Below are 14,843 nucleotides of genomic sequence, written 5' to 3' on the forward strand. Positions count from 1 at the left end.
ATTAACCGGTAACAATATTTGACAGCGGCATCATATGACTGCCAAAGACCAAATGAACCACCATGAAGCTTTGAACCAATTGGCTGCAATGCTTCATTGCTTCAAGATGCTTCATATGGCCATCACTGCTCCCTTGGGGTAGACAGTCATCCTCTGCTGCCATCTGCTGTCAACGCTGTTGTTGTCCAACATGCCTTCCAGCATGCATTGCAGCGCTATAGATGTAAATAACAATCAAAATTCATGTTCTGTGGTAATTATTTTTTCAGTTACTGTTTCGCTTGTTTCATTAACTGCTAGTTATAGTATTTGGTATTAATTTATTTGACAGTGGTGCCATAAGACTGTCATAAGACAATCATAATTATGACATGAAACTGTCATGAGCATTAATGAATGCTTATAACAGACGTCATTTAGTGTTATCCGGCAAATTATTTCAATTTTGAATGGATGTATAAGATCCAAGCTAGACTTAAATGGGGTTAGTGACATAATTTGCTGGATGACACCTAATGACACAAGCATTCAGTAATGCCCATGATAGTGTCATGTCATAATTATGACAGTCTTATGACGCCGCTGTCAAATGAAGTGTTACCTATTAACCCAAATAAATCAACAAATAAGCCGCACTGGACTATAAGCCGCATGATTTAAAATGAAGGAAAAAGTAGCGGCTTATAGTCCGAAAATTACGGTATTTAGAATCTTGCATTAAAACAGGTTTGCACTAAAAACGAGAAAATATTATCATGAAAGCCATGTATTGTTCAAATATAAAACAAAAAAAATTTTGAGTGCTGGATGAGGTTTCAGCAATGAATTGATATAAATGTACTTATGTCCATTTTGATTTGTTTTTTTTTTAAAGTGATATACAAATATCGCATTAATCGTCTTCAAGTGTAGTATCGGGATTAATCAGGATCGAATCGAATCGTGACCTGTGAATCGTGATACGAATCCTATCGCCAGATATGAGGCAATACATGATTAAATACATAAATAAATACTTAAATCTCTTAAATCCATTTTTAATTGAAGTTAACGCTTGCCATGGCCTTTTGTTTAAGGTCTTGGCCGGACTGTACACCCCGGGAGATGGCCACATCGACCCATACTCTCTGACCATGGCGCTGGCGGCGGGCGCTCGCATGTATGGCGCCCAAATCTACAACCCCGCCCCCGTCACAGGACTCACGCCCACATCTGACGGCAAATGGGACGTGCAGACGCCTCACGGCACTATCAGGGCCAATCGTGTCGTCAATGCCACAGGTTTGAACCCAGCTGCCGTTATACAATGCAATGTAATGTTGTGATCTTAAATATAATCTTTAGTTTTAGGTAAATATTTATTTACTCATTCACTTGAGGTATATGTATAAAGTAGAGATGTCCCGATCACATCATTTTCAAAGTATCGGAATCGGCAAAAAAATATCGGCCATGCCTTTTTTTAATATGTATATATTTTTTAATTAAATCATTTTCTAATTGTATTTAACGTTACAGACATAATATGTTACATTCATCCAGAGTCTTTAGTTTAGGCTAAAGGTAGGGTTATCAAATTTATCCCATTAACGGCGGTAATAATTTTTTTTTAAATGTATCACGTTAAAAATTTTAACGTATTTAATGCATGCGTTGCACGACCAGTGTTGTTAATAACGGCGTTACAATATGACGGCGTTACTAACGGCGTTATTTTTTTCAGTAGTGGGTAATCTAATTAATTACTTTTCTCATCTTGGCAACGCCGTTACCATTACTGAGGACGGAAAGGCATGTGTTACTATGCGTTACTATATTGGTCGAACAGACCAGGAGTAGGGAGGAGGCAAGAAAGTTGTGACGCCGAGCAAACGCGATTCTAGGTAGCTCCAATAATAGATGTTGTAGCCGATAGCCTACAAACTACGCCCGTATGTTATGGTAGATATGGTAGACATGGTAGATATCACATGTACTGTATATAGATATAACTAGATGCAAAATGACAGACATGGCACTAAATGCGTTAGTAGACAGCTGCCATCTTAAAGCAGTAGACTTTTTAGGACGGCTCTGTTGTAGAGAACCTTCCTAGCCAACCTAAGTAACTTTTAATCTACCGTAATTTCCCGAATATAACGCGCACTTTTTTTCCCCCAAAATCAACTTGTAAACTCATGGTGCGCATTATAAACGGGTACATGGATGGAGACAGAAATATATATGTATTACATATATATATATAAACCGATTTTTTTTCATTGACACGGCCACGTTGTGTTGAAGAAACGTATGCGGCGACCCGTTGCCGACCATTACGGTACGTGACGTCACCGTTTTGTTTCGGTAATACTTCACTCTAATCGGCCGAATGATTTCGTCTGTGTTAAATTCTGCTTTTTTCACTCTTCATAAAGCACAGAATTGAGTTTCTTGAACACATTTGAGTCGACGTTTATTGCAGCTCCGCAATTCGGACCATAACAAATGTAAGGACACACACTTCCTGTGTCCGTCAACTATATCGGTCCCTCGGGAAACTCAAACCCAAATAACAATAGTTCCTTTTGTTACTGTCGTGTTGACAGCTATGAGCTCTCACGGATTTCCGACTTACGTTCTCACTTTCATTTTACCGTATCAATCCATGGAAGAAACATTTATTCATCATGAGGAAACGAGCAAGTTATACAGCAGCCTTTAAAAGAAAAGTCACATCTGTTTTGTTTTCTCCTAGATTCTGGTAAGTTGGAGAAGTTGTCAAATCATATTATTACCGTAAATATTGTCAGTTTACGGTAATATTTTGAACTACCAATGTGCTATGCTTGTGCTGTGTTTCACCAGTCAGTAAAATGACATCTCTGTATCTGTACACAAGCTCTGTTTTCTTCTAAAATTAGGGTGCGCGTTATAAACGGGTACAATAATTTTCCCTAGATTTTACAAGTAAATTTGGGGTGCGCATTATACACGGATGCGCCTTATATTCGGGAAATTACGGTAAAATACTTATACGGCAAAATCTTGACTTGAATCTATCTTTAAATGATGAAACAGTTTTAAAACCTTCATATGTCGAAAGTTGATTCAGGGTAAAGGGTAAATTAGGGTAAAGAATTGGGCTCGGGCCAATTGTACCAAAAACCTTCACAAAAAACTTCACATAGTGTGGCCAATGTTTTTTTTTTTTTTTTTTTTTTTTGAGGGAAAAAAAAAAAAAAAGTAATTATGACCAATTACTTTGCCAAGTAACTAATTACTCTTACATTCAGGTAATTGAGTTACTAACGCAATTACTTTTTGGGAGAAGTAATTTGTAACTATAATTAATTACTTTTTTTCAGAAAGATTAACAACACTGTGCACGACCCACTCACGCATTATTGGGCTCAATCTGTAATGGCACCATTTTATCTATATAGAGGGAGAAAAGGCAGCACAAAATAAGTAGAGTGAATTTTGGCAGCCTTTGGAGGCTTATTTTAATTGGCTAAAGCCTTAGAATCCCTCTCCCTACAATTAAAAATATCATGGGAAGCAATGTGGGGAAGCAAGGTCGCATTTGACTTTTTCTTAACACCTTATTTTATTTCCCAACGCAGAGAAGATATATGAATTGCTAGCACTACGCACAGTCATGGTTCCACTTCCCATCATGGTTCCACTTCCCATCATGCATTGGGGCATGGCTGCAGTATAATTTACTGAAAGCTCAACAAATACACTAGATGGCAATATTTAGTCACAATATACAAAGTCACAAGTCTCTCTAGCCGTGGATCCCTCTCACAGAAAGAATGTTAATAATGTAAATGCCATTTTGAGGATTTATTGTCATAATAAACAAATACAGTACTTATGTACTGTATGTTGAATGTATATATTCATCCGAGTTTTATTCATTTTTTTCTTAATGCATTGCCAAAATGTACTGTATATGATCGGGGAAAATTATCGGGAATGATTGGAATTGAATCGGGAGCAAAAAAAAAAACAATCGGCTCGGGAAATATCGGGATCGGCAGATACTCAAACTAAAACGATCGGGATCGGATCGGGAGCAAAAAACATGATCGGAACAACCCTAGTACAAAGTATTTGTCGATTATGTGTCATGTTAGAGGGGTATTACAATATTTTGCAGACTATAAGTCACACTGGAGAGTAAGTCACACAAGCCGAAAAAGGAAGAAAAAACGTTTATAAGTCGCACTGAAGTATAATTTGCCTTTTTACTGGAGACATCTTGTATCTTCATACACCGTACGACTCCAGGAAACATTTCACTCTGTTGAACACAGCACACAGGCAGCTCATTATTGAACAACGACAACACTCTGTAACAGTGCCGTAACAAATTACCCATTAACCATTGCGGTGGAACAGTCCAATAAAACAACAGTTACAAACAGTCACTACAATAAAAAATAGAGTAGCACAACAGGCTGACTAAGTGACTAGGAGTGCTTCACGCCTCCTTGCATGCATTGCAGCATGAGGGATGCAAATCACGTTCTAAGTTCATGGTCTGTGCTAATTCCTCAACTACTGGTCCAGTTGTTTCGTTACTTGCTTGTCATGCCATTTCGTTTGTTATTTCTGTTTTACCATGAGACCTCGACTGTATATTGAATTAATGCCATGATGTTATTTGAATTGTTTGTAGATGATAATGTTAACCTGTTTGTCTGCTTGTAAAATCAAAGTGCAGAACCAACATGTCATTTTGGCAGGGTCGTCACTTTAATATTTCACATATAAGTTGCACCCCCGGACAACTTATTAATAAAACTTTGACTTATAGGCTGGAAGATTATATATATGTAATAAAAACATCCATTGACAGCAATAGACGACACATTTTTAGGTCGTATTCAATAAAAAAAAGTGTTATCTAACACTTAGAACTTTGCACATATGGGCCACTCCATGTAGAGGTCAGGGAAAACCAGCTTAAACTGGGTCGGAGCAGTACCTGGCAGGGTATTTGTCAGCTTGTTTGGCATTTTCTGTAACCTACTTGCTAGCATAGCAAGACACATTGTCCAATAATTAACAGCGTCAACGATGCATAACAGTACTGACCTATCAGACACGAGGCTAAACTAAACTGACGAGCTCGTCAGTCTTAGACTAAAAATTGGACTATCAAAGACTGACAGTCATTTGACAAAAGTTCTTTTTTAGGCTGACTAACAAAACGTAGCATTAGCCAAATAGGGTCACTTAGGTAAAACGCCTACCAAAATGTAGATGACAAGATGTTGCAAGAGGGGTGACCTATTTTATAATATAAAGTTAGCCCTGATGAATGAGTGCCTGTAATGTCTACGCTATGCGACCTTATAAGATCAGTTTCAGCAGTCTAGTAAAAGCTGGCGTTGATAAATATAACTTCATCAACTGGTCTGCAATTAACAGCTGGTTCATGAAGTTGTACACGTTTTATTTTGCTGAGATTCTATCTGTCTGGAGTGCATTTATTTACTTGCATGCAGGTGGCGGATACACATGAACTTTGAACTTTTTTCCAGTATTTTTAAATGACATCACGCAACATTAGTGGAATATACTGAAATACAGTTGTGACTCTACCTTGTGTTGTTTTTTCCACATGTCCTTATTTAAATAGGTAGATAGATGTTGAGCTGACTAGCTAGCTCGCTAGGTAAATAGATAGCGAGCTGGCTAGTGTTGGAGTTGTCTTTTGACCTCGCACCCACAACGCTTTGTGTTCGTTTTCTGTTCTGGAGGCTTTGAGTTGACACACAAAGACTGAGAGTCTCAGGGTGCGGTCAAACAATCAGCAAAAGCTTTAATGAATGAGGCACACACTGTTTGAGACCTGACTCACATATATATCTCAAGCTAGTGGGCATTAGAATCCAAAAATCCCCCAATGTTCAACCTAACAGGTATATACAATATATCATTCATACCAAGAGGGGGTCGTTTTCGAAGGAAGAAGCTCATATAAGTGCCTTACCACGCAAATGATTGAAAATCTGTATCCTAGCGATGCCGGATACCTGAGACCAAAAGTTGTGAGCTCCTCTCTGGGTTCAAGCAAGATGAAACTACAGATAACTATGTGTTTAACAGTATAAAAGTAAAGATATACAGTAAATAGCTAGCTAGTTAGGTAGGTAGATAGGACATGACATGACATGACATGACAGAACAGGACAGATCAGATCCGGAATGTCCAAAGCGGTCCTCAAGGTTTTTGTTCATGCCAATTGAGCACAGAAAGTTCAACCAATGAGGTTTCTACTAAAACAAGCAGTACCTAACTACAATCAACTGATAACACTTTTTAAGACACCAGATTGGTGCAAAGGTGTCATCTTGTGTTGTTGGAACAAAATACTGTGCCCACTGTGGCCCTATGTGGAATAGTTTGGAGACCACAGGGACATATAGATGGTGGGCTAGCTCGCTAGGTAAATAGATGGCTAGATTTCGAGTTAGATCGCTAGCTAGCTAGATACCCAGATGGCTAGCTAGCTTTGTTCAGACTCAATGCCCAGATTACAACTGCACAACACAGGGAAGACAGTAGAATAAAAACAAAATGATAATAATGAGATTCATTATATGCCCCCTGCAGTCTCTTGGACTTGGTGTTATACTTATATAGCGCTTTTCCACCTTTCAAGGCGCTCAAAGCGCTTTACACTATCTCACCATTCACCTACTGGTGACGCAGCACCAGGAGCAACATGGGGTTCAGTATCTTGCTCAAGGATACTTAGGCGAGTTCATCAGGGCGAAGAATCAAACCCACAACCTCTGGGTTGGGGGACAACTACTCTACCACTGAGCCACGCCACCCTGCAGTCTCTTGGACTTCAAATATAAGCAATGATATAATCCATGTTTTTCATTTCAGGTTTCTGGGCCCGTGAGGTGGGGAAGTTAATTGGCTTTGACCATCCAACCATTCCAGTCCATCACCAGTACGTCGTGACAGCGACCGTGCCGGAGGTAAAGGCTCTGAAAAAGGAGCTCGCCGTCATCCGAGACCTGGAGGGCTCTTACTACCTGCGCCAGGAAAGAGATGGCCTTTTGTTCGGGCCTTATGAAAAGATGGAGAAGATGGTGCTGCAAGACTCTTGGGTTAGAGACGGCGTACCCCCAGGTGTGTCTGCTATGTTTTTGCGTGTAAACTGCTCCTGATTACAGCTTGGCCTGGACTTCCCTTGATCTTGACGAGGGTGGCAAACATTTTCTCAAGATGAGGCCAAGTGGTTAGCACCTCCACCTTACAGATCTGAGATCAAGAGTTCAATCCCGGTTGAGTTTGCATATTCTCCTTGCGCCTGCATGGGATTTCTCCTTGTCCCTAGCTTGGAACTCCAGACTCACCGCTGTTCCAGCTATAGAGTCTGGGACCCAGCTCCTTAGTGGCCTCTCGAGTCCGAACAAAATCGTACGTGCAATCAGATTCGTTTATTTGTGTGACTTGTTTTTAAGAAGCAACGTCAGTCTTGGGCGTAGGAAGTCGTCTCCACAACAACACAGATGGCGAACGGGAGAGACGAGAATATGTTCCTATCCACGGTAAATTCAGTTTTAAATGACCAAAAACACATTGAGTCGCTAAAAGCAACAGTCTCTCTCGCGCTAGCCATGTTGAATAAATTTCTCCGTTCTCCCTTATCTTCGTATGTTTACGCCCTCGCGCTAGAGTTTCTTGTCGCTTCATCCGCCCGTCGCTGATTGGTCCACTCCGCTGTCTGTTTGCTGTGCCTTGTTCCGCCCTGGGAATTTGATCCGCGGAACAGCCGCCAGACTCTATAGCTGGAACAGCAGTGAGTCTGGAGTTCCAGGGTAGTTGCCCCCTGGTTTCTTCCCACATTCCAGAAACATGCATGGTAGGCTGATTGAACACTCCAAATTGTCCCTAGGTGTGAGTGTGCGCGTGACTGGCTGTTTGTATTCTTGTGCCTGCGATTGGCTGGTAACCAATTCAGGGTGTGCCCAGCCTACTGCCAATTGTTGGATGGGATAGGTTCCAGAACCCTTTGTGACCCTTGTGAGGATAAGTTCTTGGAAGATGAATGAGATGTGTGTCAGGGAAGTTCCGAGTTTGAACTCCAAGACAAGTGTTACCTCGATAGCTTGATTAGAGAAATGAATCAGACCCCAACCATGGATTGCTTTGCTTCGAAGGCTTTATGAACAAGAGCTCTCGGGTACAAATGCAGAGCTATGCACAAAGCGTCCTCTCCGCATGTGGACAAAAGAGAAATGCAGGGCGTGCTTCTACTTATGGGTTGACATCATAGAAACAAAACCGAAACTTACTATAGCATATCCTGGTAAAAACATTTCAAGTTACAGAAAAACATCTCTAATAGGGGAAAAACACAACAAAAGTTACGACCTTGAACACCGGCTCTGGCTAGAATGAAGATAAGCTCAGTCTGATGAACCACAGTCGCCCATTGTATTCATTCGGGGCATATTGAAAAACACATGACATGCTATAATGCTATAATGTTCTCATGCAAGCATCACAAAAGCATACAAAATATGATGTGTAATGGTTGTGTTTTAAGCATGAATAAAATTCTCTCACAAAGTGAGGGGCAGTTTCTCAATAGTTAAATACATGAGTAGATGCACATCTTCTTGGGAAGTAAGTTCTTGTCATGAACATGAAAAGCACGGACTTGACACGAAATAAAACCGGGAAACCGCGCAGAAAACTGCTTAAGTATTGGAACACTTGGGGATGATGCCAGAGTCCATTTACAGTTCATTTTTCTATGTTTATCTTGAGATCAGAATTGGTCAGCCATTAAAAAGAGGATTTGGGGGGACGGCAAGTCTGTAAACCTTCTGTCCAATATCCGACTGATTCAGGTTTTGGAAAGGAGCTGTTTGAATCTGACCTGGATCGGATCATGGAGCACGTGGAAATGGCCATGGAGATGGTCCCCGTGCTAAAGAAAGCAGATATCATCAATATTGTATCCGGCCCGATCACGTACACCCCGGACCTGCTGCCAATGGTCGGACCGCATCAAGGAATTCGGAACTACTGGACCGCCATCGGATTCGGGTAAGCCTTTGAGAGGCGGGGCTTAAAAGCAGCATTAGCCGCTTTCAGACTGTAGGAACCTGAGTACATAGTTCCTATAACATTTGGCCTCTCCAGAAGCTATGAGAAGTATCCTTGGGTACTGCGCCTGATACGAACTCGTAGCTGCTGATTTCAGCGAATCACCTAACACCAATCTAATGGAGTTCCTATGACCCCACTGAAAGTCCCTACTTCAGGGTATGAATTAAAATGGTTCTTCGAACTCGAGTTCCTGGTCCACTAGTTCCTACATGTTCGAGCACACAAAATGACCTCATCGTCCCCCAAAAGGTTCTAGGAATTGCGGAGAGTTCTTACACAGCGAAAGCGGCTATTGACTCTTTGTCCCTCGTTTGCTCAGATATGGAGTGATCCATGCCGGCGGTGTTGGGAAATTCCTGAGCGACTGGATTAGAAATGGCGAGCCTCCTTACGACCTGATTGAGTGCGACCCCAACCGTTACTCGAGCTGGGTCGACGTGCCCTTCCTTTGCGCCAAAGCCAGAGAATCCTATGGCTTTAATAATGTGGGTAAGAAATGAGATCAATGAACTGGACGTCTAGCGCCGTCAGTGGCAGCCAGTGAGCTAATATAGACACTATTCCAGTGGAAGATTTTGGTAGGTGAATGACCGAATCTGCCTTAGAACCAAATAAAACAGGCCCAAACTCCTTGTCTCCTCAGTCGGCTACCCCAAGGAGGAGCGCTTCGCCGGACGACCGACCTACCGGAAGAGTGGCGTTTACGATCTTCTCCAGGACAAAGGCTCCATGGGCTTCCATGCCGGCTGGGAACAACCCCATTGGTTCTACAAACCGGGAGACGAAACCGGATACAAGTAAGGCAACAGGGATTTCAGATCCAAGCTAAAGAAAGCACAAATTTTCTTCCCTACCATCGCCAGACCCAGTTTCAGACGCACGAACTGGTTCGAACCTGTCGGTCGAGAGTGCAAACTGGTGATGGAGAAGGTGGGAGTAATAGACCTGAGCCCTTTCGGCAAATTCACCGTGAGAGGCAAGGACTCTCTCAAGTTACTGGACCGCCTGTTCGCTAACACCATGCCCAAGGTGAGTTCAGCAATGTAAAATACTAGACAAGTAAATACTAGAAACTTTTGAAGGCAAGAACTAAGTGTTGTCGCATCTTCCTGGTTTCAGGTGGGTCAGACAAACATCAGCCACATGTTGACACCCACCGGGAGAGTCTATGCCGAGGTCACGATCACCCAGTTAACGCCTGGAGAGTTTTTGCTCATTACCGGCTCGGGATCGGAGCTACATGACCTCAGGTAAAGCGTTTTATTTCCTATTCTTTTGTTGTTCCTGCTGCGGACGCCCCAATTGAACAAGCTGCACAACACTGATGTCAAATCCTTGAGGGAAACCACATAGATTGATGGAATATAAAACTGTCCTAAAAGCGTAGCAGCAGCAGCTGCTTGTACGACTTTGGCTGCAACCAGCAGGCAGTAAATTAAAAGCGACAATTTGGAATTTGTCAAGCCAGATCAGTTTAATGTAGCATCCTCTAGCAGCAATACGACAACACAAAACATTCCCGTCATTTGTTAATATCCCAAAAGCCAAGCGTTACTACGAGTGCCAAAGATGCTGAAATGATTTGGTCTTCATCTCTACCAAATGAGTAGGAACTCTGTGAGGGTCTTGGTGTAGTTGCATGGGCACATCAATTTAACACTGTCATTTGATCGTTTTAACCCATCCATCTATCCATCCATTTTCTCCCACTTATTGGCAGTCGGGTCATGGGGGAAGCAGCTTCTGAAGGGAAGCCCAGACTTCCCTTTCCCCATCCACTTCTGCCAGTTTTTCCCAGCGTTCCCAGGTTAGCCGGGATACATAGTCTCTGCAGCGTGTCCTGGGTCGGCCCCATGGCCTCCTCCCAGTGCGATGTCCCCGGAACACTTCACCTGGGAGGCGCCCCGGGGGCATCCTAATCAGATGCCCAAGACACCTCATCTGGCTCCTCTCGCAGTGGATTGTTAAAATATAATTGAATATGTATATAAGAAGCCTAAAGGTGCTATGTATAAATTTAGACATATAGAAAATGAATTTTGCACTCAAGTCTGGGAGTTTTTTTTTTTTTTTTTTTTTTAGCATTTACAAGTTATCCCACTTGTAAATTACATTGTGATGTCACAACTAGAATTGATGATTACGTCTAGCTTTCTAATGCTGAGCTAGCTAGTGTATGTTGACAGAATGGTCATATGGCAACAGACAATAGAAAGCCTATGGATAGCATGCTAGCAGACTGCAAAAGTCAGCTTTCTAGTGCTGCCCTAGCTAGCCTAAAGGTGCGATGTATAAAATGTAGGCCTGTAGAAAATGAATTTGGCACTCAAATCTGGCATTTAAAAAAGAATATATATATATTTAAAGCATTTACTAGCTATTCCACTAGTAAGTTCATTTTTTCCCAGCAATTCTAGTTGTAGCATCACAACCAGGATTGATCATTACGGCTAACTTTCTAATGCTGCGCTAGCTAGTATATGTTGATAGAAAGGTCACCTGGTAATAAAAGAAGCCAAACAAAAGAAAACCTATGGATAGCATGCTACTTCTTCTTTTCCTTTCGGCTTTTCCCTTCAGGGCTCGCCACAGCGAATCAGTTGCCTTTATTTAACTATGTCCTCTGCATCCTCTGCTCTCACACCAACTACCTTCATGTCCTCTTTAACTCGCAGACTGCAAAAATCAGCTTTCTAGTGCTCCGCTAGCTAACATATTGACATGCTGCTCACACAGCAACAAGAGAATAGTGCGGCTAAGGATAGCATGCTAGCAGAAATCTGCAGTTCATTCTGGGTGTGATGTCATCTTTTCTGAGTTTTTTGTGAGCGGGGCCAAGGCAGCTAAGAAAAGGAAGAATAATTTCATTAGTAGACCTGAAAGCAGGACTGAACGGGCTCTCGCAGTGTGGCGCAACTCGGATGGCACGCAGCTCAGGATGGTGGCAGATCCTTAGATCGTGGAACCTCTTTTGTGTTGTGGGAATGGCTGACAGAGATGTCAGACATTCACACACCTAGGTGAAAAAAACCCTATTGAAGATGGTCCTACAAAAAAAGTAGGCGCTACTGAGTTGTATAGCCACATCCTTCTTAAAAACCAAAATGAATCTTGTAATTGGGCCCTGCTATCATTTTAAAGTCACTTGCTGTATTATTTCGTACCACCTTAAAATACAGCTTAGATTCCGTTACTAAATAGAGCGAGTCACTTAAGCTAAGGGGTCAAAACCTGAAAACATGTTGAAATCAATGTAGGACAATGTGTAGAACCTCAGTATTTTGTTTTACATAAGTAAACCTGGATGAAAAAAATAATGTTATTAAATGAGCTATCTCGGTCCTAATTGACTTTTTGATGTTGTCTGTTTTTCTGAAAAGTTTATTTCAGTAGTGTAAATTCAAATGTAAATATTTTACAATATCCTTTTAACTCAGGATTATTTTGTTGCATGTTAACTCATTCACTGCAATTGACAGTTCTAGACATCAAATCCATTTCAACTGGGAAAACTGACGTTGACTGATCATGTTCACTGCCTGTGACGGCGATAGACGTCCAATCTATTTTACCCAATTCTGATACTCTATTTAAAAAATGAAAGTGGAAGGATTTCAACTCTTGAAAATGTTCCCTTGTCAAACAGGTGGATAGAAACGGAAGCGGCCGTCGGCGGCTACGACGTCGACATCGTCAACGTGACGGAAGAAATTGGCGTGCTGGGGGTCGCCGGGCCAAATTCTCGGAAGGTCCTTCAGAAGCTCACCCAAGAGGACATGAGTCATTCGGCCTTTAAATTTCTCCAGTGCAAGTTCATCCAATTGGCCGGTGTTTCGCTGCGAGCCATCAGGATCTCTTATACAGGTAAGGAGCTTTGCCTCATTTTTGTGTTTTTTTGTTGTTTTGTTTTGTTTGTTTGCTAGTTGTGGGGATGCTCTACAGACCAAAGATTCCAGTCAAACTATTCACATTTCTATAGATTTTCAATTAAAAAAAAACTCATTTATTTCTAATGGCAAAAACATTTAAATTTATACATTTGTAAATGGTTTCTCATACCACATTTAAAAAAAATTCCAATTCACATAATTTACACGTAAAAAAAAAAAAAACAGGACATCAAGACGTACAAAAGTTGTCAGTTTTTGCCAAAAGCGAACAGTTTCTGCACAATACGACAAAAACATCCCCATTCATTTCCAATGGCCCCATTCATTTCCAATGAGGGAAAAAATACCTGACATCAACAGGATGTGACCTAAAAATGCCCCAAAATCTACAGGAAGTAACCCTCAAATCATCAGAAAATGAACCAAAAGGACCCAACTATGCCTCAGAATGTTCAGGAAGTGATCCGAAATCAAGAGGAAGTGACCCAAAACAAACTAATTGCCTGTCATTGACTCCCATAGACACTATTTAAAAACAAATGACCCGATATCAACAGGAAGTCACCTAAAAACAACCTTAATTTACAGGAAGTAACCCTGAAATGCCTTAAAATCTACAACAAATGATCCAAAATGTAAAGGAAGTGACCCAAAACGAACTCATTAACTGTCATCGACTATAATAGACCCCATTTACTTCCAATGGCCCCATTAATTTCCAGTGGGAAAATAATGACCCGATATCAACAGGAAGTGACCTAAAAATACTCCAAAATCTACAGGAAAAACCCTAGAAATGCCCTAAAATCAACAGGAAATTATCCAAAATGTATTGGAAGTGACCCTGCAATGTACAGGAAGTGTCCTATAAGTACCCTAAAATTGACACGGGAGAACACCAAAATGAACTTAGTGCCTCCGTTGACAACAATACAGTCATGTGAAAAATATAGGACACCCTATAGAAGCCTGTGTGCTTACTATCATATCTGGTCGTTTGGATATTTAATATCAATATTAACAATCTTGAGAGATTCAAGTAATAGAACTAAACAATTAAAACTGAAAAAAATATTTTTTATAACTTTCGGTAAAATATAATTTTAAATAAATGCAATTTCTTTTGACGAATAAATTAGGACACCCCCACATTCAATCCCACTTAAAATGGCTAAAATCACACACAGGTGTATCACATCAGGTGCACATGATTAGAATATCATTACCCAGATTTTTGAAGGAGGCTTGCCTTATTTAAACCTCACATTTAGTTTGGTGTTCGAGAAAACACCATGGTGAGATCAAATGAGATGTCTGAGGCTTTCAGAAAGAACATTGTTGACACTTATGAGCCTGCTAAGGGATTTCAAAAGATCTCAAAAGAATATAAAATCAACCATTCCACGGTCCGGAAAATAGTCTACAAGTGGAGAACATTCAAAACAACTGCCAACATGCCCAGGTCTGGCCGTCCAAGCAAGTTCAGCCCTAGAGCAGACCGCAAGATGCTAAGTCTCTAAAAACTCTAAAATGTCATCGGGGACCTACAGCAGGCTCTTGCTTCTGTTGATTTGAAAGTCCATGCCTCTACAATCAGATAGAGACTTTATAAGTTTAACCGTCATGGGAGGTGTGCAAGGAGGAAACCTTTGCTCTCCAAGAAGAACATGAAGGGCAGACTGAAGTTTGCCAGAGAGAATGTAGACAAAAACCAGGACTTCTGGAATAATGTTTTTGGGACAGATGAATCTAAAATTTAGACACCGGAACTGAGGACATGTTTGGCGTAAACCCAATACAGCATTCCAGGAAAAGAA

General features: G+C 41.2%; 1 protein-coding gene across 4 annotated transcripts in view; it reads left to right on the plus strand.

Moving 5' to 3' along the window:
- The window catches only part of dmgdh (dimethylglycine dehydrogenase), a 45,301-nt gene that overhangs the window by 28,400 nt on the left and 2,058 nt on the right, over window positions 1-14,843 (plus strand). For all 4 annotated transcript variants that reach the window (XM_057819748.1, XM_057819749.1, XM_057819750.1 and 1 more), the window contains 8 exons: window positions 1,077-1,281; window positions 6,896-7,144; window positions 8,875-9,073; window positions 9,456-9,625; window positions 9,780-9,933; window positions 10,000-10,165; window positions 10,256-10,386; window positions 12,783-13,000. In XM_057819748.1, the coding sequence (XP_057675731.1) occupies window positions 1,077-1,281; window positions 6,896-7,144; window positions 8,875-9,073; window positions 9,456-9,625; window positions 9,780-9,933; window positions 10,000-10,165; window positions 10,256-10,386; window positions 12,783-13,000 (1,492 nt within the window). The remainder of the gene's footprint in view (window positions 1-1,076; window positions 1,282-6,895; window positions 7,145-8,874; window positions 9,074-9,455; window positions 9,626-9,779; window positions 9,934-9,999; window positions 10,166-10,255; window positions 10,387-12,782; window positions 13,001-14,843) is intronic.

This window comes from Corythoichthys intestinalis, chromosome 17 (genome assembly GCF_030265065.1).
Source record: "Corythoichthys intestinalis isolate RoL2023-P3 chromosome 17, ASM3026506v1, whole genome shotgun sequence".
In the NCBI taxonomy this organism is placed as follows: Eukaryota; Metazoa; Chordata; class Actinopteri; order Syngnathiformes; family Syngnathidae; genus Corythoichthys; species Corythoichthys intestinalis.